The sequence below is a fragment of the Cuculus canorus genome, chromosome 29 (genome assembly GCF_017976375.1).
Source record: "Cuculus canorus isolate bCucCan1 chromosome 29, bCucCan1.pri, whole genome shotgun sequence".
Taxonomy (NCBI): Eukaryota; Metazoa; Chordata; class Aves; order Cuculiformes; family Cuculidae; genus Cuculus; species Cuculus canorus.
In genome coordinates, this window is record NC_071429.1 from 797,398 (window position 1) to 816,816 (window position 19,419).

Here is a 19,419-nt window from a genome sequence, read left to right on the forward strand (position 1 = left end):
CGTGTTTTCGTACTTGAACTCGGTTTCTTGTGTGAAAACTCAGGGCGGAAGAGCACCTCTTTCTGCCTCTTTTTTGCCTGCTGCCTTTGCGGTGTTCTTAGGAAAGGGAATGGTCTTCTTTGGCCCAAGCTGCTGTTTTGTTGTCAGGTTCTGCCCTGTGTTTGGAAGACGAGCTGGGAATTTCCCCGCCGAGTGAAGTGAAAGAAAGCTTGGCTCTATCGCAGACCTGCTTCAACAAGAAGCCTATCTGATGATGTGGTAGTTTCAGTTGTGGGAAGGGTTTCAGCAGGAAGGTGACCCCTTCCAGTCTGGAGGTGTTGGTGGATGAGAAGCTCAACGTGATCCAGCAAAGTGTGCTTGAACCCAGAAAGCCATCCAGATCCTGTGCTGCGTCCAAAGCTGTGGGACCAGCAGGCGAAGGAGGGGATTCTGACCCTCTGCTCCGCTCTGGTGAGACCCCACCTGGAGCCCTGCGTCCAGTTCTGGAGTCCTCAGCACAGGGAGGACGTGGAACTGTTGGAGCGAGGCCAGAAGAGACCATGAAGATGATCTGAGGGCTGGAGCACTTCCTATATGAGGACAGGCTGAGAGAGTTGGGATTGTTCAGCCTGGAGAAGAGAAGGCTCTGGGGAGACCTTAGAGCAGCTTCCAGGACTGAAAGGGGCTCCAGGAAAGCTGGGAAGGGGCTCTGGATCGGGGAGTGCAGGAAGAGGACGAGGGGGAACAGTTTTAAGCTGAAAGAGAGGAGATTGAGAGGAGACCTTAGGAAGAAATGTTCTCCTGTGAGAGTGGGGAGGCCCTGGAACAGGTTGCCCAGCACGGTGGTGGCTGCCTCATCCCTGGAAGTCTTCAAGGCCAGGTTGGATGGGGCTTGGAGCAACCTGAACCAATGGAAGGTGAGTTGAGACTGGATGGGCTTTGAGGTCCCTTCAACCCAAACCAATCCGATTCCATGATTCCATGATTCAAGCATAGTTTCAATATTCTGCCAAGCTCAGTGGGCTTTCACATGGCACATCCATCCCACCACAAGACTCTTTCCAGGGAAAATGGTTCCCCTGATGATTTATTTGAATACCGAAACCCTCACTCAATGGGTCCTCGTCTGAACTTCAGTTTTAAGATTAAACTTAAAGAAGATTAATCGTAAACTGAAGTTTAATCTTAAGGATTCAACCAAAATGTAATGCTGGGACATGACCGAGCTCGTGGCTCTTGCGAGGTGAGCCGAGGTTATCTCTCGCATCGTGAGCTGCTCGCTTGTGGCTTTGTGGTTGCAGGCACATCGATGTTCCCGATTGGCATCAGGTCATGGGGTCACCTGGCAGATTTTGGGCTTCGTCTGGTAGTGAGGGCAGTTGTGATGGCTCCCTAGGAATGAGGGAAGGAGGCAGAGGTGTAATCCGGCCGGTTCCATTCAGTAGCAGCTGGGAGCAGTGTTCTGCACTGAACTAGGCAGGATATTCCATGATGATGTTTTATAAGATCCCAGGAAGCATTGCTGGTCATCGCATCAGCAACCACATCTCCCTGAGCATCAGTTCCTACTCCATTCTCCTCTCGGTACCAGTTCTTTCTCTCCATCTCTTTTCTTCCTAACTGAAGTTCCGGACCGTGGATCCATCCCATGAGGATATCCAGTCTGGCTGAAATGGCCTTTCCCAGTGCAGAGTGGAACTAAAAGCCCTGTTGGTGATCAGATCTCATTGTAACGCGTTGCTCGGTGCCTTTTGAGTCCCAGCTCCTACAGAACATCCGGTACTGTCTCCCACGTCCTCTCCGTTAGTTGCTGGAGGGAGCGACAGAATCAGTCTGCCAAGGAACGATGAGGAAGGGCGAGGGCTGAGGATTAAAGCTGCCTTTAACGCTTGAGAAAGAGAGGACCAAAAGCCATTTTTCAGTGGGAGCGTTGAGGCAGCTCTGAGATGAACAAAGCTTTTCGAAGTCCTGCGTCCTTATACAGACGGATGGGGAGAACTTGCAATAGCCCTTTAAGGAAAGTGTTTGGAAGTGGTCATCTCTGCTGGCAGGGGATGGTGAGGATGTGTGGGAAGACCTCACGGAGAGAGGATTAACCTGCGTTCTCGCCTCCTCTTTCTAAGTGATAAGGCTGGAGCTTCCATTGTCCCACCTGGTGGGCAGAACAGCAAGGTGGGGATCTGAGCTTTCCTTGTTTAGGTTGGATTCCTGCTGCTCGTGGTGCTGGGTCCTAGGGGAGACTCTAATTTCGGTGTGGCTGAGGCGTAGCAATGGCCCAATGCTGAACTGATAGAATCATAGAATCCTGGAATGGTTTGGGTTGGAAGGGAGCTCAAAGCCCATCCAGTTCCACCTCTTGCCATGGGTAGAGACACTTCCTACTGGATCGGGGGCTCCAAGCCCCTTCCAGTCTTGACCTCCAAGGATAGGGCAGGCATCTGAAGCCTTGTTTCTCTCCCTTGCTGCCTTCCCTGCCCTATGGGAGAGGCAGTGCTGAATCAGAGTGTTTCTTCCCTTCCTGCTGATGTTCTCGATGCTCCTCCTCGGTCAGGTATTTGGTTCAATTTGGAATGGGCTGGTTGCCAAAACTGGCCTTTAAGATTTGATGCCAACCTTCTTGGTTACACAGCAAAGCAAACTGAAAGAGGATGGGGACGAGAGGAAGGTGGAGAAGGCTCTGGAGTGAAGGGTCCAATCACCTCCATCTAATCTGCTTTGTCTTCCTACTCCCATAGTGTTGCCACCCGTGTCCTTGGAGCCTGGGCTGGCTTCTCTCCTGATCCGTATGGATGAAGCAATCACCATCCAAAGATGCTGAGCAGTCCCGGGATCTGGATACGCCTGGAGCAAGATAATGCCTTGCTTGGAGTTTGTTTGGTAGGTTGAGATTTGGGGATGGGCACGGGATGGCTTAAACCATCACGGGGTGGCTTGGGAGTGCTTAAACCTTAGCAGCCAAACCTAGAGAATCTTGTCACCCTTCCCTTAATAGATGGAAATTTAGCCCAGCCATCTGGAAAATCACCTTTTAGAGTTATTGGCTCGATATTTATACGCATAGTAGGCTAATTTATTTGTCAAGGTTCCATAAGTAATTGCTGTTTATTAAAGATGGGTAATGTATGAAGCATAAACAACGCATCAGCGTTTGCCCCAAGGAAGCCGAATGATTAAGGTTAAGCAAGACAGAGACAGGGCTGAGGGATGCAGAGAGCGGCGGCGGTGATGAGTGGGTCAGCAGGACTTATTTAAGCCTCATCAGGCACGCGAGGAGCGTCTGGAGCGGGAACGGTGCGCATTAAAACCAAGTGACGCATCGAAGGGGAATGGCTGATACTGCGGCCACAGGTAGGACAGGGCAGAGCAGCTGCTGGTTCCTGCTCCCAGAGCCGGGTCAGTCCACCGAGTGCACATCAGGTATACAAATAAAACAAGAAGAGGGCCTATTTTGTTAAAGGTTTGCTTTGCTTTTGTTAAATTTGTGCCCTTATGGTGTGACAGGAGGATCCGTGGCTTCTGCTGGAGAGAGGTTGCTTATACAGGGTCACAGACCAGCAGTGCTGCTCCGAGCTGAGCGTATGGTGCAGAATCACACAGAATCACAGAATCACCAGGTTGGAAAGGACCCATTGGATCATCGAGTCCAACCATTCCTAACACTCCCTAAACCATGTCCCTCAGCACTTCATCCACCCGTTCCTTAAACACCTCCAGGGAAGGCGACTCGACCACCTCCCTGGGCAGCTGTTCCAGTGCCCAATGACTCTTTCTGTGAAGAATTTTTTTCTGATATCCAACCTGACCCTCCCCTGGTGGAGCTTGAGGCCATTCCCCCTTGTCCTGTCCCCTGTCACTTGGGAGAAGAGCCCAGCTCCCTCCTCTCCACACCCTCCTTTCAGGCAGTTGTAGAGAGCAATAAGGTCTCCCCTCAGCCTCCTCTTCTCCAGGCTAAACACCCCCAGCTCTCTCAGCCGCTCCTCGTCAGACGTTCTCCAGCCCCCTCAGCAGCTTTGTTGCTCTTCTCTGGACACACTCCAGAGCCTCAACATCCTTCTCGTGGTGAGGGGCCCAGAACTGAACACAGTATTCGAGGTGCGGTCTCACCAGTGCTGAGTACAGAGGGAGAATCCCCTCCCTGGCCCTGCTGGTCACACCATTTCTGATCCAAGCCAAGATGCCATTGGCCTTCTTGGCCCCCTGGGCACACTGCTGGCTCATATTCAGTCGGCTGTCAACCAGCACCCCCAGGTCCTTCTCCTCCGTGCAGCTCTCCAGCCATTCCTCTGCGGAACCGCTTGGTTCCTGGGCTCCAGCTCCATCCCTCAGCCCTGCACGGCGGTGCCTGGTGCTGAGGATGCGTGCCCGGACCAGCCAAGGACACACCAGTGGCCACAGGGCTACATGCTCATCTGGACACGCATGTGATTTGCCATTGCTCTCCTCACCTGACCCTTCCTAGCCCTGAGGGACAGTGGATGGACGCTGAGGGAGGTGCTGTAGCCTCCCTTCCCGTGCTGGGATCAGGGCACGGGGGCTGGGAACTGGACAATTCCACCCCAGCCTGTAGGTCTGTGTGGACCTTGATTTGGGAGGTGGTTGGGATGGCTCTTCAACCTTCCCTCGCTCCACTCCACCCCTGCTCTTCCCTTTCCTCTTCCTTATTCCTTCTTTCTATGCTCATCAACCCTTCTAGCGTCACGTTTCCATTCTCACCTCCTCCTTTCATTCCTTCTGTGCCTGCCCAGAGCCGTCCACGTCCCTTTCCTCCTGCCACCCCCCATCCCTCCTTCCTCCTTTGTCATTTTTCCAAGGAAGATTGTAGCTGCCCCATCCCTGGAGGTGTTCAAGGCCAGGTTGGATGGGCCTTGGGCAGCCTGAGCCAGTGGGATGTCCCTGCCCACAGCAGAGGGATTGGAACTGGATGATCTTTAAGGTCCCTTCCGACCCAAACTCTTCTATGATTTCTGCGTGAAGCAGCGAGGAGCTAAAACTCTGCCGTTGAAATCGCTTCCCCCAAACCAGACGTCACTTGCAAAGAATTTATAGGAGGGTTTGGAAGGCAGGATGGGACGTGCCCTCATCTGCTTCGTGCTCAGGAAGGTTTCCAACCCATCTGCTGCGCTTTTGCTCATCGTAGTTTCCAGGAAATGTCAGGTATTGAAAAAAAAAAGATACCAAAGTAGGACTCATGAAGTGGTGGTGACATCACTCGTTTCTGCGGAGCGCTGCAGGCTCTTCCCTTCCCGCTGGGTGATTCCATCCATGCCCAGGGCTGGGGAAGCAGCTGCCAGGAGCTACATCTTCCCCAGGCAGCCACATCCCATCATCTCCCAAATACAGGAACTCTGCTGCATCTTGGATACCTGCTGCTTTGTTTTCTTAATCAAAGATGCCCCAAAGTTCCTGCATCTCTGTGTGTTCCCAACTGTCATCCCAGCGAGTCCAGAAGAGGCCACGGGGGTGATCCAAGGGCTGGAGCACTGCCCATACAAGAACAGGCGGAGAGAGTTGGGGTTGTTCAGCCTGGAGAAGAGAAGGCTCCAGGGAGACCTTAGAGCAGCTTCCCACATGGAAATGGGCTCCAGGAAAGCTGCGGAGGGGCTCTGGATCAGGGAGTGCAGGGACAGGATGAAGGGGAACGGTTTTGAGCTGAAAGAGGGGAAATTGAGATGAGATCTTAGGAAGAAATGTTTTCCTGTGATTGTTGGGGAGGTCCTGGCCCAGGTTGCCCAGAGAAGTGGTGGCTGCCCCATCCCTGGAGGTGTCCAAGGCCAGGTTGGATGGGGCTTGGAGCCCCTGATCCAGTGGGAGGTGTCCCTTCCATTGGAACTGTCCCTGCCAGTGGAAGGTGTCCACCCATGGAGCTGAAACTGGATGGACTTTGCGGTCCCTTCCAATCCAACCCGTTCTCTGGTTCTTCTTGCGCCCACCACTATCTGAGCTCTGCTGGGAGCTTGAAGGTTGCCGGTTCCCTTCCCAACAACCTGTCCTGTTACTTTGGCAAAACATCTTCTCCTTTCTCAATATCGCTGCTTATAAAAAGAGCACAAACGAGACCTTCAACGTGGTTGCTGTTTCCCAATCCACACCTGACGGAATGACTTCATTCCTTTTAGACAGCACCCAGTATCCACCACCGATTACAATCTCGCTCTGCGCTCTTGTGTCATTTTTAATTAGGCATTTTGTTTCTGCCTTGCGTGTCATTCTCGCATAGTTTACGGCGTAAATAATGATGTATTGTCTTTCAGTGGGCGCTGCGAACCTTTAGCTCCGAATGCGGTTGTACGGATATTCGTGAAGCCGTCTCCCTCTTTTGCAACCTGCACGTTCTGAGGCTGAAATGCAGTGGGATGTTTCGAGGGAGGAAAGGATCTAAAACATCAGAGTCATCATTAGAAAGTGGATGTTTGCATTGGGAATAGCACAAACAGATCGTTTTGCTCGGAGAAGTGGTGGCTGCCCCATCCCTGGAGGGGTTCCAGGGTTGGATGGGGCTTGGAGCACCTCCAGTGAGAGGTGTCCCTGCCCATGGCAGGGGGTGGGACTGGATGGGCTTTGAGGTCCCTTCCAACCCAAACCATTCCATGATTCTATAAGGTGGGAGGTGGTGGCTGATTAGAGCAATCCCGGCGTACAGCAGGTTCTCTCCTAAAATTACTGTGGTGGTGGTAAGTCCAGAAATTCAAGGGATGGCACAGGAGGTGAGATGTCTCTCCATCTGATTTTTTTCTGTGAGGACAAGGAACCGGGACACCTGCTGGGTTTGTCATCATGTGGGTCTCCCCGAGCTGGGAGCAGGGATGTGGTGAAAGTGGGAATGGGAGAAGGGGTTGGTGACACCATGCGATGCAGCAGCTTTGTTAGGACAAAGTGACGACCAATTCGCTGTGGGATCCGACAAAGAGCAGGATGAGAGCTCTTGGTGCTGGAGAACCAGTGCCTCTGTGCCCTCTTGCCTTGTGCCTGCGCTTTTCAGAAGCCCGAATCACGAGTTTATTTGTTTTCCTGGACACCTGTGGGAATTGGATCTCAGTCTTTCACGCTTTGCCTTGTGCCACCAACACCTTTCTGGAATAAATGATACCAAGAGTGATGCAGTTAACACGTCAGAAGGCCAAGAGGTCATCCTGAGAGACTTGGACAGGCCGGAGAAGTGAGTCCATGTGAACCTCATGAGGTTCAATATGGCCAAGTCCAAGGACCTGCACGTGGGTTGGAGCAATCCCAAGCACAAACACCCCAAGCTGGGGGATGAAGGGATTGAGAGCAGCCCTAAGGAGAAGGATTTGAGGGTACTGATGGATGAGAAGCTCAACATGAGCCAACAAAGTGTGCTTGTAGCCCACAAAGCCAACCGTGTCCTGGGTGGCACCCAAAGCCGTGGGACCAGCAGCGCAAGGGGGAGGGGATTCTGCCCCTTTACTCCTCTCTGGAGCCCTGTGTCCAGTTCTGGAGTCTTCAGCACAGGAGGGACATGGATCTGTGGGAGCGAGTCCAGAGGAGGCCATGGAGATGATCTGAGGGCCGGAGAACCTCCTGTATGAGGACAGGCTGAGAGAGTTGGGGTTCATCCTGGAGAAGAGGAGGCTGTGGGGACACCTTAGAGCAGCTTCCAGTGCTGAAAGGGGCTCCAGGAAAGCTGGGGAGGGGCTCTGGATCAGGGAGGGCAGGAAGAGGACAAGGTTTTGAGCTGAAAAAAGGGAGATTGAGATGAGATCTTGGGGAAAAAATGTTTTCCTGGGAGGAGAGTGGAGAGGCCCTGGCCCAGGTTGCCCTGAGCAGTGGTGGCTGCCCCATCCCTGGAGGGGTTCCAGGCCAGGTTGGATGGGGCTTGGAGCCCCTGATCCAGTGGATGTTGTCCCTGCTCCTGCAATGTGACCCGAGTGGGTGACCTCTAAAGGTTCCTTCCAACCCAAAGCATTCTATGACTCTACGATAAATGCAGAACGGGCGTTGGGCGCCGCCTCCCCCTCACCACAGCTTTCCTGGGGTGGTTTGTCATGCCGCATTCTTCCCAAATGATGCAACCCAACCCCTCCGCGGCGCGGGCAGGGCACGGCCAACTCTTCTCCTGGCCAGCACTTGCCTTACCGCGAAGGGGCAGTTGTTGGGTGTGTGGTTGTGGGGTTGGGTTCCCCCTGAGGGCTGCTTAACTCCCGGATCCTCCTCTTCGTGGTTGGGAGCCGCTCACCATCCCAACGTGTCTGCAAGGGGAGGGTTGGCACCAAACATTGTGCCCTGTAGCGGCGCTCAGCGGGTTTGTAGCGTTCGCGGAGCGCAGGCACGGCCCCAAGTCAGCACCTTGAGGCGGAGGGAGGAATCGCTCGCTTGCTTCGCTTGGCGAAGACGGTCGTGACGTGGCACAGCCGCGTTGCGTGCGCCCTCGCGGTGGCCCTGCGCGATCCCACGTGTGTGTGTGTGTGTGTGTGTCGGGGCCACACCGGCATTAAGCCTTAGGAGCGAGTCTGTTATCCTTGAATCTGGTACCAGACCTGATTCATCCTGATTTGTAACTCCTGGGGTCAAATTCTGTGCCACTGATTCACGCCTGGCGCGCGCCTGGTGAACGCCGTGAACTGCAAACTCAGTCCTTCAGCCTTGTTTCATCCCGGGTGAAGCTCTTGCCCTGCGTTGAGGAGCTGTGCAGCCCACGGAACGTGGGAAGAAGGCACCCACAGCATCGTGGAGAGCTGTTCGCGCTCTTGGCACTGTTTTTCCTCTCCTCCTTTTCTTGCCAAGCCCCTTTCCTCCCACGCTGTCCTCGTGTAACGTGGAAACCTTCTGCAAGCAGAGCTGGTGGCTGGAGGTGGCTTTGGGGAGCTGGAGAGCGTAGGGAAGAGGGTTCTTGGAGGAGCAGACGTGGTCCTGAGTAGCCTCAGCTCCACCCAGTGCTGGACCTGATCTTCCTTCCCCTCCCACAGCGCTGGAAGGAGTCATTCATGTCACAGGCAGTGTGGGCAGGTGCAAGATAATTGTAATTATTATTGTCATTGCTGAATGTTTTGATGATGGTGGTGGCGGACGCAGACCTACCACACCCTCTGCTGCCATCAGCACCCAGGGCTGGGCTCCTCGTCAAGGCCAAGGCTGCAATCGTGCCCTTTGCTCGAACCGTAAATCCTGATACCAAGTCCCAAGCCTGGAGAAGAGCAGAGGAAAGGGAGGGTTGCGCCTTCCTTTCGGCTTTCATTTGGAAGGTCCCAACTCGTGCATTCAGCTAAAAGCTGGGGCTGGAGCAGCGTGTCCTGCTGGTTGAGATATAAGGGATGAGATAAAATACCTGACTGGTGCACCTCTGAAGCTCAGATCTTGGGAGGGCAATTCTCCGCATTCCTGTATTTCCCTTGTTTACAACTGTAGGAACAACCCCTGGTCTCACTCTGTGCTGAATTGGCCCTTCTGTAAAGCAGAAATAACCGTCTCAGCTTAGCGATTACAGCCCTAATCAAATACTTGTAATAAATGAATCACTTGAATTTTCGTTTCCTATTTCTCCAGACAGTGACTCATCCACAAGGACATTCCCGTCTCACTTGGATTGAATCCCTTGGTCTTTGCTTTTCAGCTTCTCTGCCTTGCACAAAATTATTTGTGTGTTCACAGGTTGAGATGTTCTGAGCACATCCTACAAGTGCCTATTTTTTTCAAGCTGAACACGTTAAATTCCTGCGGTCGCACGTGGAAAACATCCCCACTGTGACCATATTGGAGTGGGTCCAGAGGAGGGCTGCGAGGATGATCTGGAGCACCTCGTGTGTGATTACAAGGCTGAGAGAGTTGGGGGTTGTTCAGCTTGGAGAAGAGAAGGCTCCGAGGAGACCTTAGAGCAGCTTCCAGAACCTGAAGAGGCTCCAGGAAAGCTGGAGAGGGGCTGTTCGTAAAGGCTTGTGGGGATGGGATGAGGGGGAACGGGGATAAACTGGAGAGGGACAGATTTAGACCAGACGTAAGGAAGAATTTCTTCACCGTGAGAGTGGAACAGGTTGCCCAGGGAAGTTGTGGCTGCCCCATCCCTGCAGATGTTGACGGCCAGGTTGGATGGGCCTTGGGCAGCCTGATCCAGTGGGATGTCCCTGCTTATCGCAGCGGGTTGGAACTGGATGATCTTTAAGGTCCCTTCCAACCCAAACTCTTCCATGACTCTATATCCAGTGTTTGTCCAGGAGAGTCATAAAACCATAGAATGCTTTTGGTTGGAAGGGACCTTCACAGGTCATCTAGTCCAACGCTCCTGCAGGGTTGGAAGCCCTGGCTGGTTCAGACCACCTTCTGCAGCAGGAGGACAATTCACATGGAATTTGATGAAGTTTTTGCAATCCGGTGGCCTGAAGATTCAAATGAATTTGCAGGCACGTATTCGGTAACGTGTGTAGGGAGGGGAGGGAGGTGGCACGGGTTCCACTCCTGCCTCTCCCACGTACTTCCTGCCTGCAGGACAGTTTCTCTCTGCATCACCACATACAGTTCGGTGTTTTCCATTGTTTCTTCTTTAGGAGCATTTCTTGGGCAACAGATCTGTTTGGACAGCTTTGATTTTGCAAAAAGATCTTGGAATTCCTAATTGGGGCTGGAGGTTGTGGAGCAGCTTTGTTGCTGGGGAGTCACCAGGGTGAAGATGGTTATGGGCGTTGTGGTACCTATTAAGACAGGGAGTTGTCATCCGCAATTCCGCTGCGCCAAAGGCTGTATGAATTGGTGAATTAGGATGGCTTCCAGGTTGGGTTCTTGGTATTTTGGGGAAAGTAAGACCTTAATCCTTCCTGGATTTGGATAATTGGATGTGGAATGGTATCGTGTCCTTGGCTCTGCCCAAACTGTGTCAGAGGAAACAATATCTTGACGAGAGCATTTCTCGTTGACAACTGTGCTGTTGTTTCCTCGTTTTTCTCTGTAGAAGGACAGAGATCTGTTAGAGTGAGTTCCAGAGGAGACCACGAAGATGATCCACAGCCTGGAGCACCTCTTGTACAACAACAGGCTGAGAGAGTTGGGGTTGTTCAGCCTGGAGAAGAGAAGGCTCCGGGGAGACCTTAGTATGGAAAGGGGCTCCAGGAAAGCTGGGGAGGGGCTGTTGATCGGGGAGTGCAGGGAGAGGGTGAGGGAGAAGAGTTTTGACCTGAAAGAGGGGAGAATGCTTTGAGATCTTGGGAAGAAATGTTTTCCTGTGAGGCCCTGGAAGAGGTTGCCCAGAGAAGCTGTGGCTGCCCCATCCCTGGAGGGGTTCCAGGCCAGGTTGGATGGGGCTTGGAGCCCCTGATCCAGCGGGAGGTGTCCCTGCCCATGGCAGGGGGTTGGAGTTGTATGGGGTTTAACGTCCCTTTCAACCCAAACCATTCATGATTCCTTTCTCCGTTGCGGTGTTATCCTTTCCCCCAGGCATGACTCAGGCCCACAAACGCCGTAATAACTCCGCATACTCTTACACGAGTTCTAGTTCAGCTCCTGCAAACTGCTCGTGTTCCCTTGATTGCAGGGAAATGACCTCATGGTTTCCATCTGCTCTGAATGGAACCCATTAGTTTGCAATTGAGTTAATTAAAACCCGGGAAGATCTTCTTACACCACTTGCAATCTCGTTGCTGCAGGCTGAAGCGAGCGCGGATGGGTTTCACCAAGGAACGAAGCACTCGTAGGAAGAGAGGACCATCGGTAGTGGTTGAACGTGCTGATCAAGGGCAACCTCCACCTTGGGAAGGGTTAAACAGATGACAGCTGGAGAAGTATGACCAGGAAGGATGGCTTGATAATTGCCTTGTGTTTTGGGGTTGGCCGGCGTAGATGGACTCTGATTTGTCCCATCTCACCTGCTCTGTCCACTGTGCGTACCTGCGGATGTTTGATCAGGTAAAAACCTCAACCGCTGTCTCGTGTGATTGTTGTGGGGACAGAACATGGATTTTCTGCTCTTCTGAGATGTGCTGTTGGCAGAAAAACTCAGCTTGGCGTTCCCAGGGCTGGCAGTTTCACCTCAGCTCTGAGAACTGAAGCCTTTGAGTTTGTTTGTTTGTTTGTTTTTCCTCAGGCTTCGGCTGTGGGAGCGACTCTCAACTTTCATGTCCAAATTATCCATGTAATTATGATTATACGTAATTATAACTGTATTTATAGTTATTCCTTCATGATTTCTTGTAATCATAAGATCTTACAGTTTGGGGGAGAGGGGAATAAAACCACCTTAGGTGCGTGGAAAGTCGGCTGCGGGGGGTGGGATATCCATGGCTGGAACGGCTGTATCGGGCAGAGGGGACGTGGGGTGGTTTATCCTTGAGGAGAGGAGGCTGAGGGGAGACCTTATTGCTCTCTACAACTGCCTGAAAGGAGATTGTAGATGGTTGAGCGCTGGGCTCTTCTCCCAAGTGACAGCGGACAGGACAAGGAGGAATGGCCTCAAGCTGTGCCGGGGAGGGTCAGAGTGGTCATCAGGAAAAAACTTTTCACAGAAAGGGTCATGGGGCACTGGCAGAGGCTGCCCAGGGAGGTGGTGGAGTGCCCATCCCTGGAGGGATTAAAAAGACGGGGAGATAAAGTGCTGAGGGACACGGTTTCGTGGTTGCTAGGAATGATTGGACTCTGTCAATTAGTGGTCATTTCCAACCTGGTGATTCTATGATGCTACGGCAATGCTCAGAGGTTCCCGTTGCTGCAGCGTGGCGTGGAAACGCTCCTCCTGCCAACGGCACAAGAGGCACGTGGGGCTCAGTCCATGGGGCAGGGGAGCTACGGCGCTGTGCTGAGCAACGGGAGAGGGTTGGAAGTGGGGAGATTCCAGTGGCAGCATCTCCTTTTGGGGGTCCCAGTTGCTCCTGGAGGCTCTGGTGAGTGGTTTGGGGCTGTTATCTAGCTTAGACTGATGCTCTTTGTGGTTTTCAGATAACAGGACTAAGCGTGGCAAATCCTGAGCTGGTGTTTGTCAGCGGTGGATTACTTGGCCAGCAGCTTCCCAGGAGTGGCCAGGCAGCAAGAAGCCGAGCTTCCCGGCCTCAACGCAGCAGGCAGAAGGAGGAGGAAAGGTGAGATGCAGCTCCTGGAGGGACAAGGAGCTTGCTGGAAGCTTTGTTGTATCAGAGCTGTCTCTGCTCTTCAGCATCTGGTTGTTTCATCCCAGGCGAGATGCTTCCAGCTATTCCTGCTGGTTCCATAATGCCCCCTTTAAGAGAATCATGGAATCATTAAGTTTGGAAAAGCCCTCTAAGCTCCTCCAGTCCAACCGTCAGCCCAACCCCACCCTGCTGACCGAATCATGTCCCAAAGTGCTACATCTACACCATTTTTGAACCTCTCCAGGGATGGAGACCCCGCACCTGCCCTGGGCAGCCTGTTACGGTGCTTCACCACTGTTTCACTAAAGATATTTTTCCCAGTGTCCAATCTAAGCCTCCCCTGGTCATTTCTTCTCATTCTATTGTTTATTGGGAGAAGAGACCAGCACCCTCCTGGCTCCAATCTCCTTTCCAGGAGCTGCAGAGAGTGATAAGGTCTCCTCTTCTCCGGAATAAAGAGCTCTGGGTCCCGTAACCCCTGGGCTCCAGACCGTTCCTCAGTTTAATCCTAAGGCTGCTCCATTTCTTTGCGAAAGGGAGCGGTGTAGCTGGAAGGACGGTGTAAGTTAGGTGAGACCCATCACACCACCCTCTAGCACTGAGACCTGAAGCTGTTACAGCTGCGGGTGGCAAGGGACAACGCTCCACGGTGACAACTGTTTGTGCGCAGCACGTTAGGGTTAAGCTTCTGATCAGGCTTAGGGTTAGGAGAAGAGTTGGCCATGGAGAGTTGTCCTAGAGCTGTGGAGCTGTGAGATTGGAGAGCAAGATGTGGTTTCCACGTGTAAAACTACCTGAAACTGGAGTGTGAACAATGGTGACGCCCACGCCAAGGGCACTGGCGCAGAGAGAGGCCACAGAAGTGACTCCAAGTCCTCAGAAAAGCCACTTGGTTTTGAAAGAGATGAAGATTTCAGCCCAATTTGCCCAATGTCAGACTAAGAGTGGTGACTTGACAGGGGAATCGTACCAGGTTCAAGGGAACCATTGAAGTGCATTGGTTGGGGAGGGGCTCTGGATCAGGGAGTACAGGGGTGGGACAAGGGGGGATGGTTTTCAGATGAAAGAAATGAGATCTTAGGAAGAAATCTTTTCCTGTGAGGGTGGGGAGGCCCTGGAACAGGTTGCCAAGAGCAGTGGTGGCTGCTGCATCCCTGGAGGGGTTCCAGGCCAGGTTGGGTGGAGCTTGGAGCCCCTGATCCAGTGGGAGGTGTCCCTGCCCATGGCAGGAGGTGGAACTGGTTGGGCTTTGAGGTCTCTTCCAACCCAACCCATCCCATGATTCTAAGCAGGTAGTGGCAGAAAAGCAAAGACAAGAATTAAACAATATCAAGGTAGACATAAGGCTCCGGCGCGGAGCAGGAGGGGTCAGTTGCTGGGCAATGAACTGTACCGAGGTCCCAACCTTTGGAACAAATGAATCCTTCTAATCAGCGAGCCGTCGCTGTTGAGGAAAGGCCACGTTCCCGTCGTTGAGATACAAGGCTGAAGAGCTGCGTCATTATATTGAGTTTTATGGCCTGACTGACACAGAAAGCCAGGACTAAATAAATCAATAAAACATCCTGATAGATAAAACCGCCCTCATCCACACATGGCTCGTTGGTGATAGATGCTGCCAGCTTCTGGGGCAGTAAGAGAACAGGTTCTGTCTGGAGCAATCCTGTGTTCGCCGGAGTTATCGATGAGCTGGCGATGTTTATTCCTGAGGCTGGTTGGGTCCTGAGAGGGGGAGCTGCGATCGCAGCGTGGGGGGATCTTCAGTGTGGCACTTTTATGGCTGCAGGTGTTGGTGCAAGTGGTGTTTTGGGTGTTATTAGCAAGAAGAACAGCTTGACAGCGTCGTTCTCGCAGCCCTTTGGGTGCCCCATTGTGCTCTTGCAATACCCCAATCATGAGACCACTAAAACACTGCTTGTCGTTAGGACACTAATTAATGTATGACTCACAGCTGAAGCACTTTGGAGCAGTGATCATAAACCGGGACTGCACTGTGCAAACACAAAACCAAAGGACACTCCCTGCTCCAGAAAGCTTTCATTCCAAACATTGCCATCTTGACACACAGCAGGAGAGGAAAACCCGCAGGGTATCGGTAGAAGGTGTGGAAAGAGCAGGCTGGCCTTGATTGGCGTAATAACGTGTTCTTAACACACAATTTTGCTCACCTGCGAAGATTTAGAATCATAGAAGGGTTTGGGTTGGAAGGGACCTCAAAGCCCATCCAGTTCCAGCTCCCCTGCCATGGGCAGAGAGACCTCCTGCTGGATCAGGGGCTCCAAAGCCCCATCCAAGCTGGGCTGGAACCCCTCCAGGGATGGGGCAGCCACCTTTATGATGAGGTTTATTATTTGGGAGTGTTGCGTTGGCTTTGTGAGTGCCGGGGCACAGCGGCGGCGCTGCTTCGGCGTGACACAATGGTCATTCGCTCCTCTGAGAGGATGTTCAACCGGTCACTGCAGCGTCCTCTGTTACCAAACCTGAATCTCTTGGGGTTATTCGCATGGGCTTGGAAGTATTTACCAGTCCGTGCGGTTGTGAAACTATGCGGTGTAACCATAGCATCCCAACAACACAAGCAAACTCTGCCCCCGACATCTCTGGATCGCCGGATCCTGCTCTAACTTAACTTGGCTTCAAACTGGATTTCAATGGGGAATGTTTGCTTTGCAGGATGGGGTGGAATAAGTGCAGGGGATCTGGAGTGGTGGCTGGGACCGGGCGAGTCGAGAGCAGGGAGACAAGGGAGGCTTTGCTGAGCCTCGGACCTGGGGGTGATGGTTGACAGCCGACTGAACATGAGCCAGCAGTGTGCCCAGGGGGCCAAGAAGGCCAATGGCATCTTGGCTTGGATCAGAAATGGGGTCACCAGCAGGGCCAGGGAGGGGATTCTCCCTCTGTACTCGGCACTGGTGAGACCGCACCTCGAATACTGTGTTCAGTTCTGGACCCCTCACCACGAGAAGGATGTTGAGGCTCTGGAGTGTGTCCAGAGAAGAGCAACAAAGCTGGTGAGGGGCTGGAGAACGTCTGACGAGGAGCGGCTGAGGGACCTGGGGGTGTTCAGCCTGGAGAAGAGGAGGCTGAGGGGAGACCTTATTGCTCTCTACAACTACCTGAAAGGAGGTTGTGGAGAGGAGGGAGCTGGGCTCTTCTCCCAAGTGACAGAGGACAGGACAAGAGGGAATGGCCTGAAGCTCCGTCAGGGGAGGGTCAGAATGGATATCAGGAAAAAATTCTTCACAGAAAGAGTCATCGGCACTGGAACAGCTGCCCAGGGAGGGGGTCGAGTCGCCTTCCCTGGAGGTGTTTAAGGAATGGGTGGATGAAGTGCTGAGGGACATGGTTTAGGGAGTGTTAGGAATGGTTGGACTCGATGATCCAATGGGTCCTTTCCAACCTGGTGATTCTGTGATTCTGTGATTCTCCTGCGTTGGCGGCGGTGCTACTGGCATGGAAAAGAGAGTTTGGACTTTGAATGGAAGATGGGCTCATCCTTACCTAAAATCAGTGATGCAGCTTGGCGGTAATTCAGATTAGAAAATGGCTTTTCATTGATCTGACCAGTGATATTGCAAAGCGGGCTGAAGTTCAGCTCTCTTCCTGCTGAACTGGTGTTTCTGCCAAGGCTGCCGAGAACAGCTCGGCCTTTCCGATAGTTTATCTGACAGCAGGTTGGCGTTTTACCTGCCTGGATTGCTTTCTGCTTTACGTCTTGTGCTCTGCAAGAAAAAAAACCAAACCCCTCTGTGCTGTTTCACAGGAGTTGAGGCTGGAATGCAACCTGATAAAATCCAGCAGCCGGGGCTTACGTTGAGGGGGGGGAATCATTCTTTCCTGACCGCAGGACATTAAATCACCCTTTCAGATTCAATTCCCGTCTTCTCGAAACAACTCAGGGTGTTGGAAGAGAGCAGTTTGTCTCTCTCTGGGAACCCAGAAGAAGGACCTGGAGCTCTGCAAAGCAGCTGGAGGCTCCTGCTGGATGTGTGGGGGTGAAGCGAACCCTGCGTTGGGTTGGGTAGAGCTGGGTGTGTGTAACACGCGAGTTTGCTTTACGCTTGATGGATTGTTATTTTATGGTGGTGGAAGCCGAGGCAGCTGGCAGGGCAGGGAGGAACTGTGCCTCGTATGTCTCTGCAGGGCTCAATCTTCCCCTTTGCTTCCTTCAAAAAAGACAATTTCTTTTTAGTGTCTGGGCTCACCAGCCAAATGGCATCCATCTCTTCCTCTTCCTTGCGGAGGAGGAAGTGCACACTTTGAATAGGCTGTGGCCGGAATATGCTGCCAGCGCGATTTTCTGTTCCAGTGAAGGGTGACGTGTTCAGGACAGGCTTTGAAATGATAGAATCACTGAATGGGTTGCGTTGGAAGGGACCTCAAAGCCCATCCAGTCCCACCCCCTGCCATGGGCAGGGACACTTCCCGCTGGATCAGGGGCTCCAAGCCCCATCCAACCTGGCCTGGAACCCCTTCAGGGATGGAGCAGCCACCACTGCTCTGGGCAATCTGTTCCAGGGCCTACCTACCCTCCCAAGAAAACATTTCTCCCCAAGATCTCATCTCAATCTCCCCTCTTTCAGCTCAAAACTGTTACCCCTCATCCTCTCCCTGCACTCACTGATCCAGAGCCCCTCCCCAGTTTTCCTGGAGCCCCATTCAGTCCTGGAAGCTGCTTTAAGGTCTCCCTGCAGCTTTCTCTTCTTCAGGATGAACAATCCCATCTCTCTCCGCCTGCCTTTGAACGGAAGGGGCTCCAGATCAAACCGCATGGAGGACAGCAAAAAATCCCTTTAAATCTCTGTGAAATTGCAGAAAATCTATAAAGCTGATTTTCATTTCTGCCTCTTCTGCATAGGAACCAACAAATTGAAGCGCAAACCTGTCCCGTCTCCCTTTGAGTGTGTACTTTGGGTGTTTCCACGCGCAGGGTGCAATCCGCCGGACCCCCCCTTGATTTTAGCACTGATGGGAGAGAGGATGCAAATCCACGGTGTCCGGGGAGAGCTGCGGCGTCTCTCAGCTGCTGCCCTCGATTCCTCGCGTGCCTCAGGCTCTGGTGCTGCTGGCAGAGCCCAGCGTCCGTGCCCGAGGCTGCGATCGGCTTTGGTTTATATTAAACCAGGCTGGACCTGGCACTGAGCTGCAGCTCTTCATCTCCTGTTGCACCCAGGAGCTCCCTGCTCTGCAGAAGAGTTAAAACCCAGTGTATATTCCCCTTCTTCTTGTTTTAACATCCGTTTAGGCAAGCGGGGAGGACTGGGGAAGCCTTAAGGAAATGGGGATTGGACCTGTGCTGCTATAACTCACTGCAAAGGGAGCTCAGAAGAGCCTCTGCTTCATGGCTCTGGGCTGCAGATGTGGCAGAGGCGCGGAACAGCGCCAGGTCTGAGCGCGGGGACACGGCGCCAGGTGTGTCCTGTCCCTTTCCTGGCCCTTCCCTTCTCTCCTGCTCAAATTCAGCAGGTTTACAGAGGGTGGGAAGGCAGCCAGGCACACCCAGCTCTTGGAGGCAGTAAAATGATCCCTCTTTTGCCCTTGGGCCAAGCCCAGCGTTTCTAACGGATAAAAGGGGAAGCGGTGAGGAGAACTCGCTCACTTCCCTGGCCTCCAGCACCGCTTCCCAGAGCTTTCGAAGGGTGGGGGATACCGAGAACAGCATTGGTGCAACCATGTCCCAGTCTGTGAGTTTCAGCTCTCGCTCTGCGGCCGTCCCAGGGATCAGCAAAGTGCGGGTCAGCACCGTCTCCTCGACCCGTGGACTCGGAGGGGGTGCTGCCTTAGGCAGGGCACGAAGCTTCGGCAGCTCCAGCCTCTACAACCTTGGCTCTAACAAGCGGATCTCCCTTGGAGGTAGCAGCTCCTACAGCATTCGCTCTGGATACGGCATCGGAGGGATGGGATTTGGTGGAGCGGTCAGCCCCGCGGGCATTCAGGAGGTCACCATCAACCAGAACCTCCTGACGCCCCTGAATCTGGAGATTGACCCCAACATCCAGCGGGTGCGCAAGGAAGAGAAGGAGCAAATCAAGACACTCAACAACAGATTCGCCTCCTTCATCGACAAGGTGAGGTGTTGGAAAGACTGATAGCTCTGTGGGCAGTGCTTAAAAGCAGGTCTGACCCAATCCTGCGGGGGATTCACAAATGGGTTCAGGGACCGTATCCTCAGGAGCGTGGTGCGATATTTGTCCAATAACTCCTATTAAAGCCCTGCTGGCGTTGCCATCAGTAAAGGGTTTTGCCCCACTTAGGTCAGCTTTTTCCCCGCTTTATTGAGCTGGTATTGCCCATAACGTAGGTACAGGCTTTAAAGATCAAATCTGCCCCCGACCTCACCACCACCACCGAATTCAGGGAGGAGGGGACCTCAAGGAGTGGCATTGTCCCTGTAGAA

General features: G+C 53.0%; 1 protein-coding gene across 5 annotated transcripts in view; it reads left to right on the forward strand.

Annotated features, from left to right (window-relative positions):
• LOC104055082 (keratin, type II cytoskeletal cochleal) overlaps positions 1-19,419 on the forward strand; it is a 36,373-nt gene that overhangs the window by 5,960 nt on the left and 10,994 nt on the right. The window contains exons 1-4 of one of the 5 annotated variants that reach the window (XM_054051407.1): positions 11,689-11,826; positions 12,005-12,052; positions 12,853-12,992; positions 18,880-19,090. In XM_054051407.1, the coding sequence (XP_053907382.1) occupies positions 11,761-11,826; positions 12,005-12,052; positions 12,853-12,992; positions 18,880-19,090 (465 nt within the window). In that variant the 5' untranslated portion in view covers positions 11,689-11,760. Of the gene's footprint in view, positions 1-2,714; positions 2,857-11,688; positions 11,827-12,004; positions 12,053-12,166; positions 12,993-17,880; positions 19,091-19,419 lie in introns of those variants that run through there. The other 4 variants (XM_054051409.1, XM_054051410.1, XM_054051411.1 and 1 more) reach the window with 4 other exon arrangements.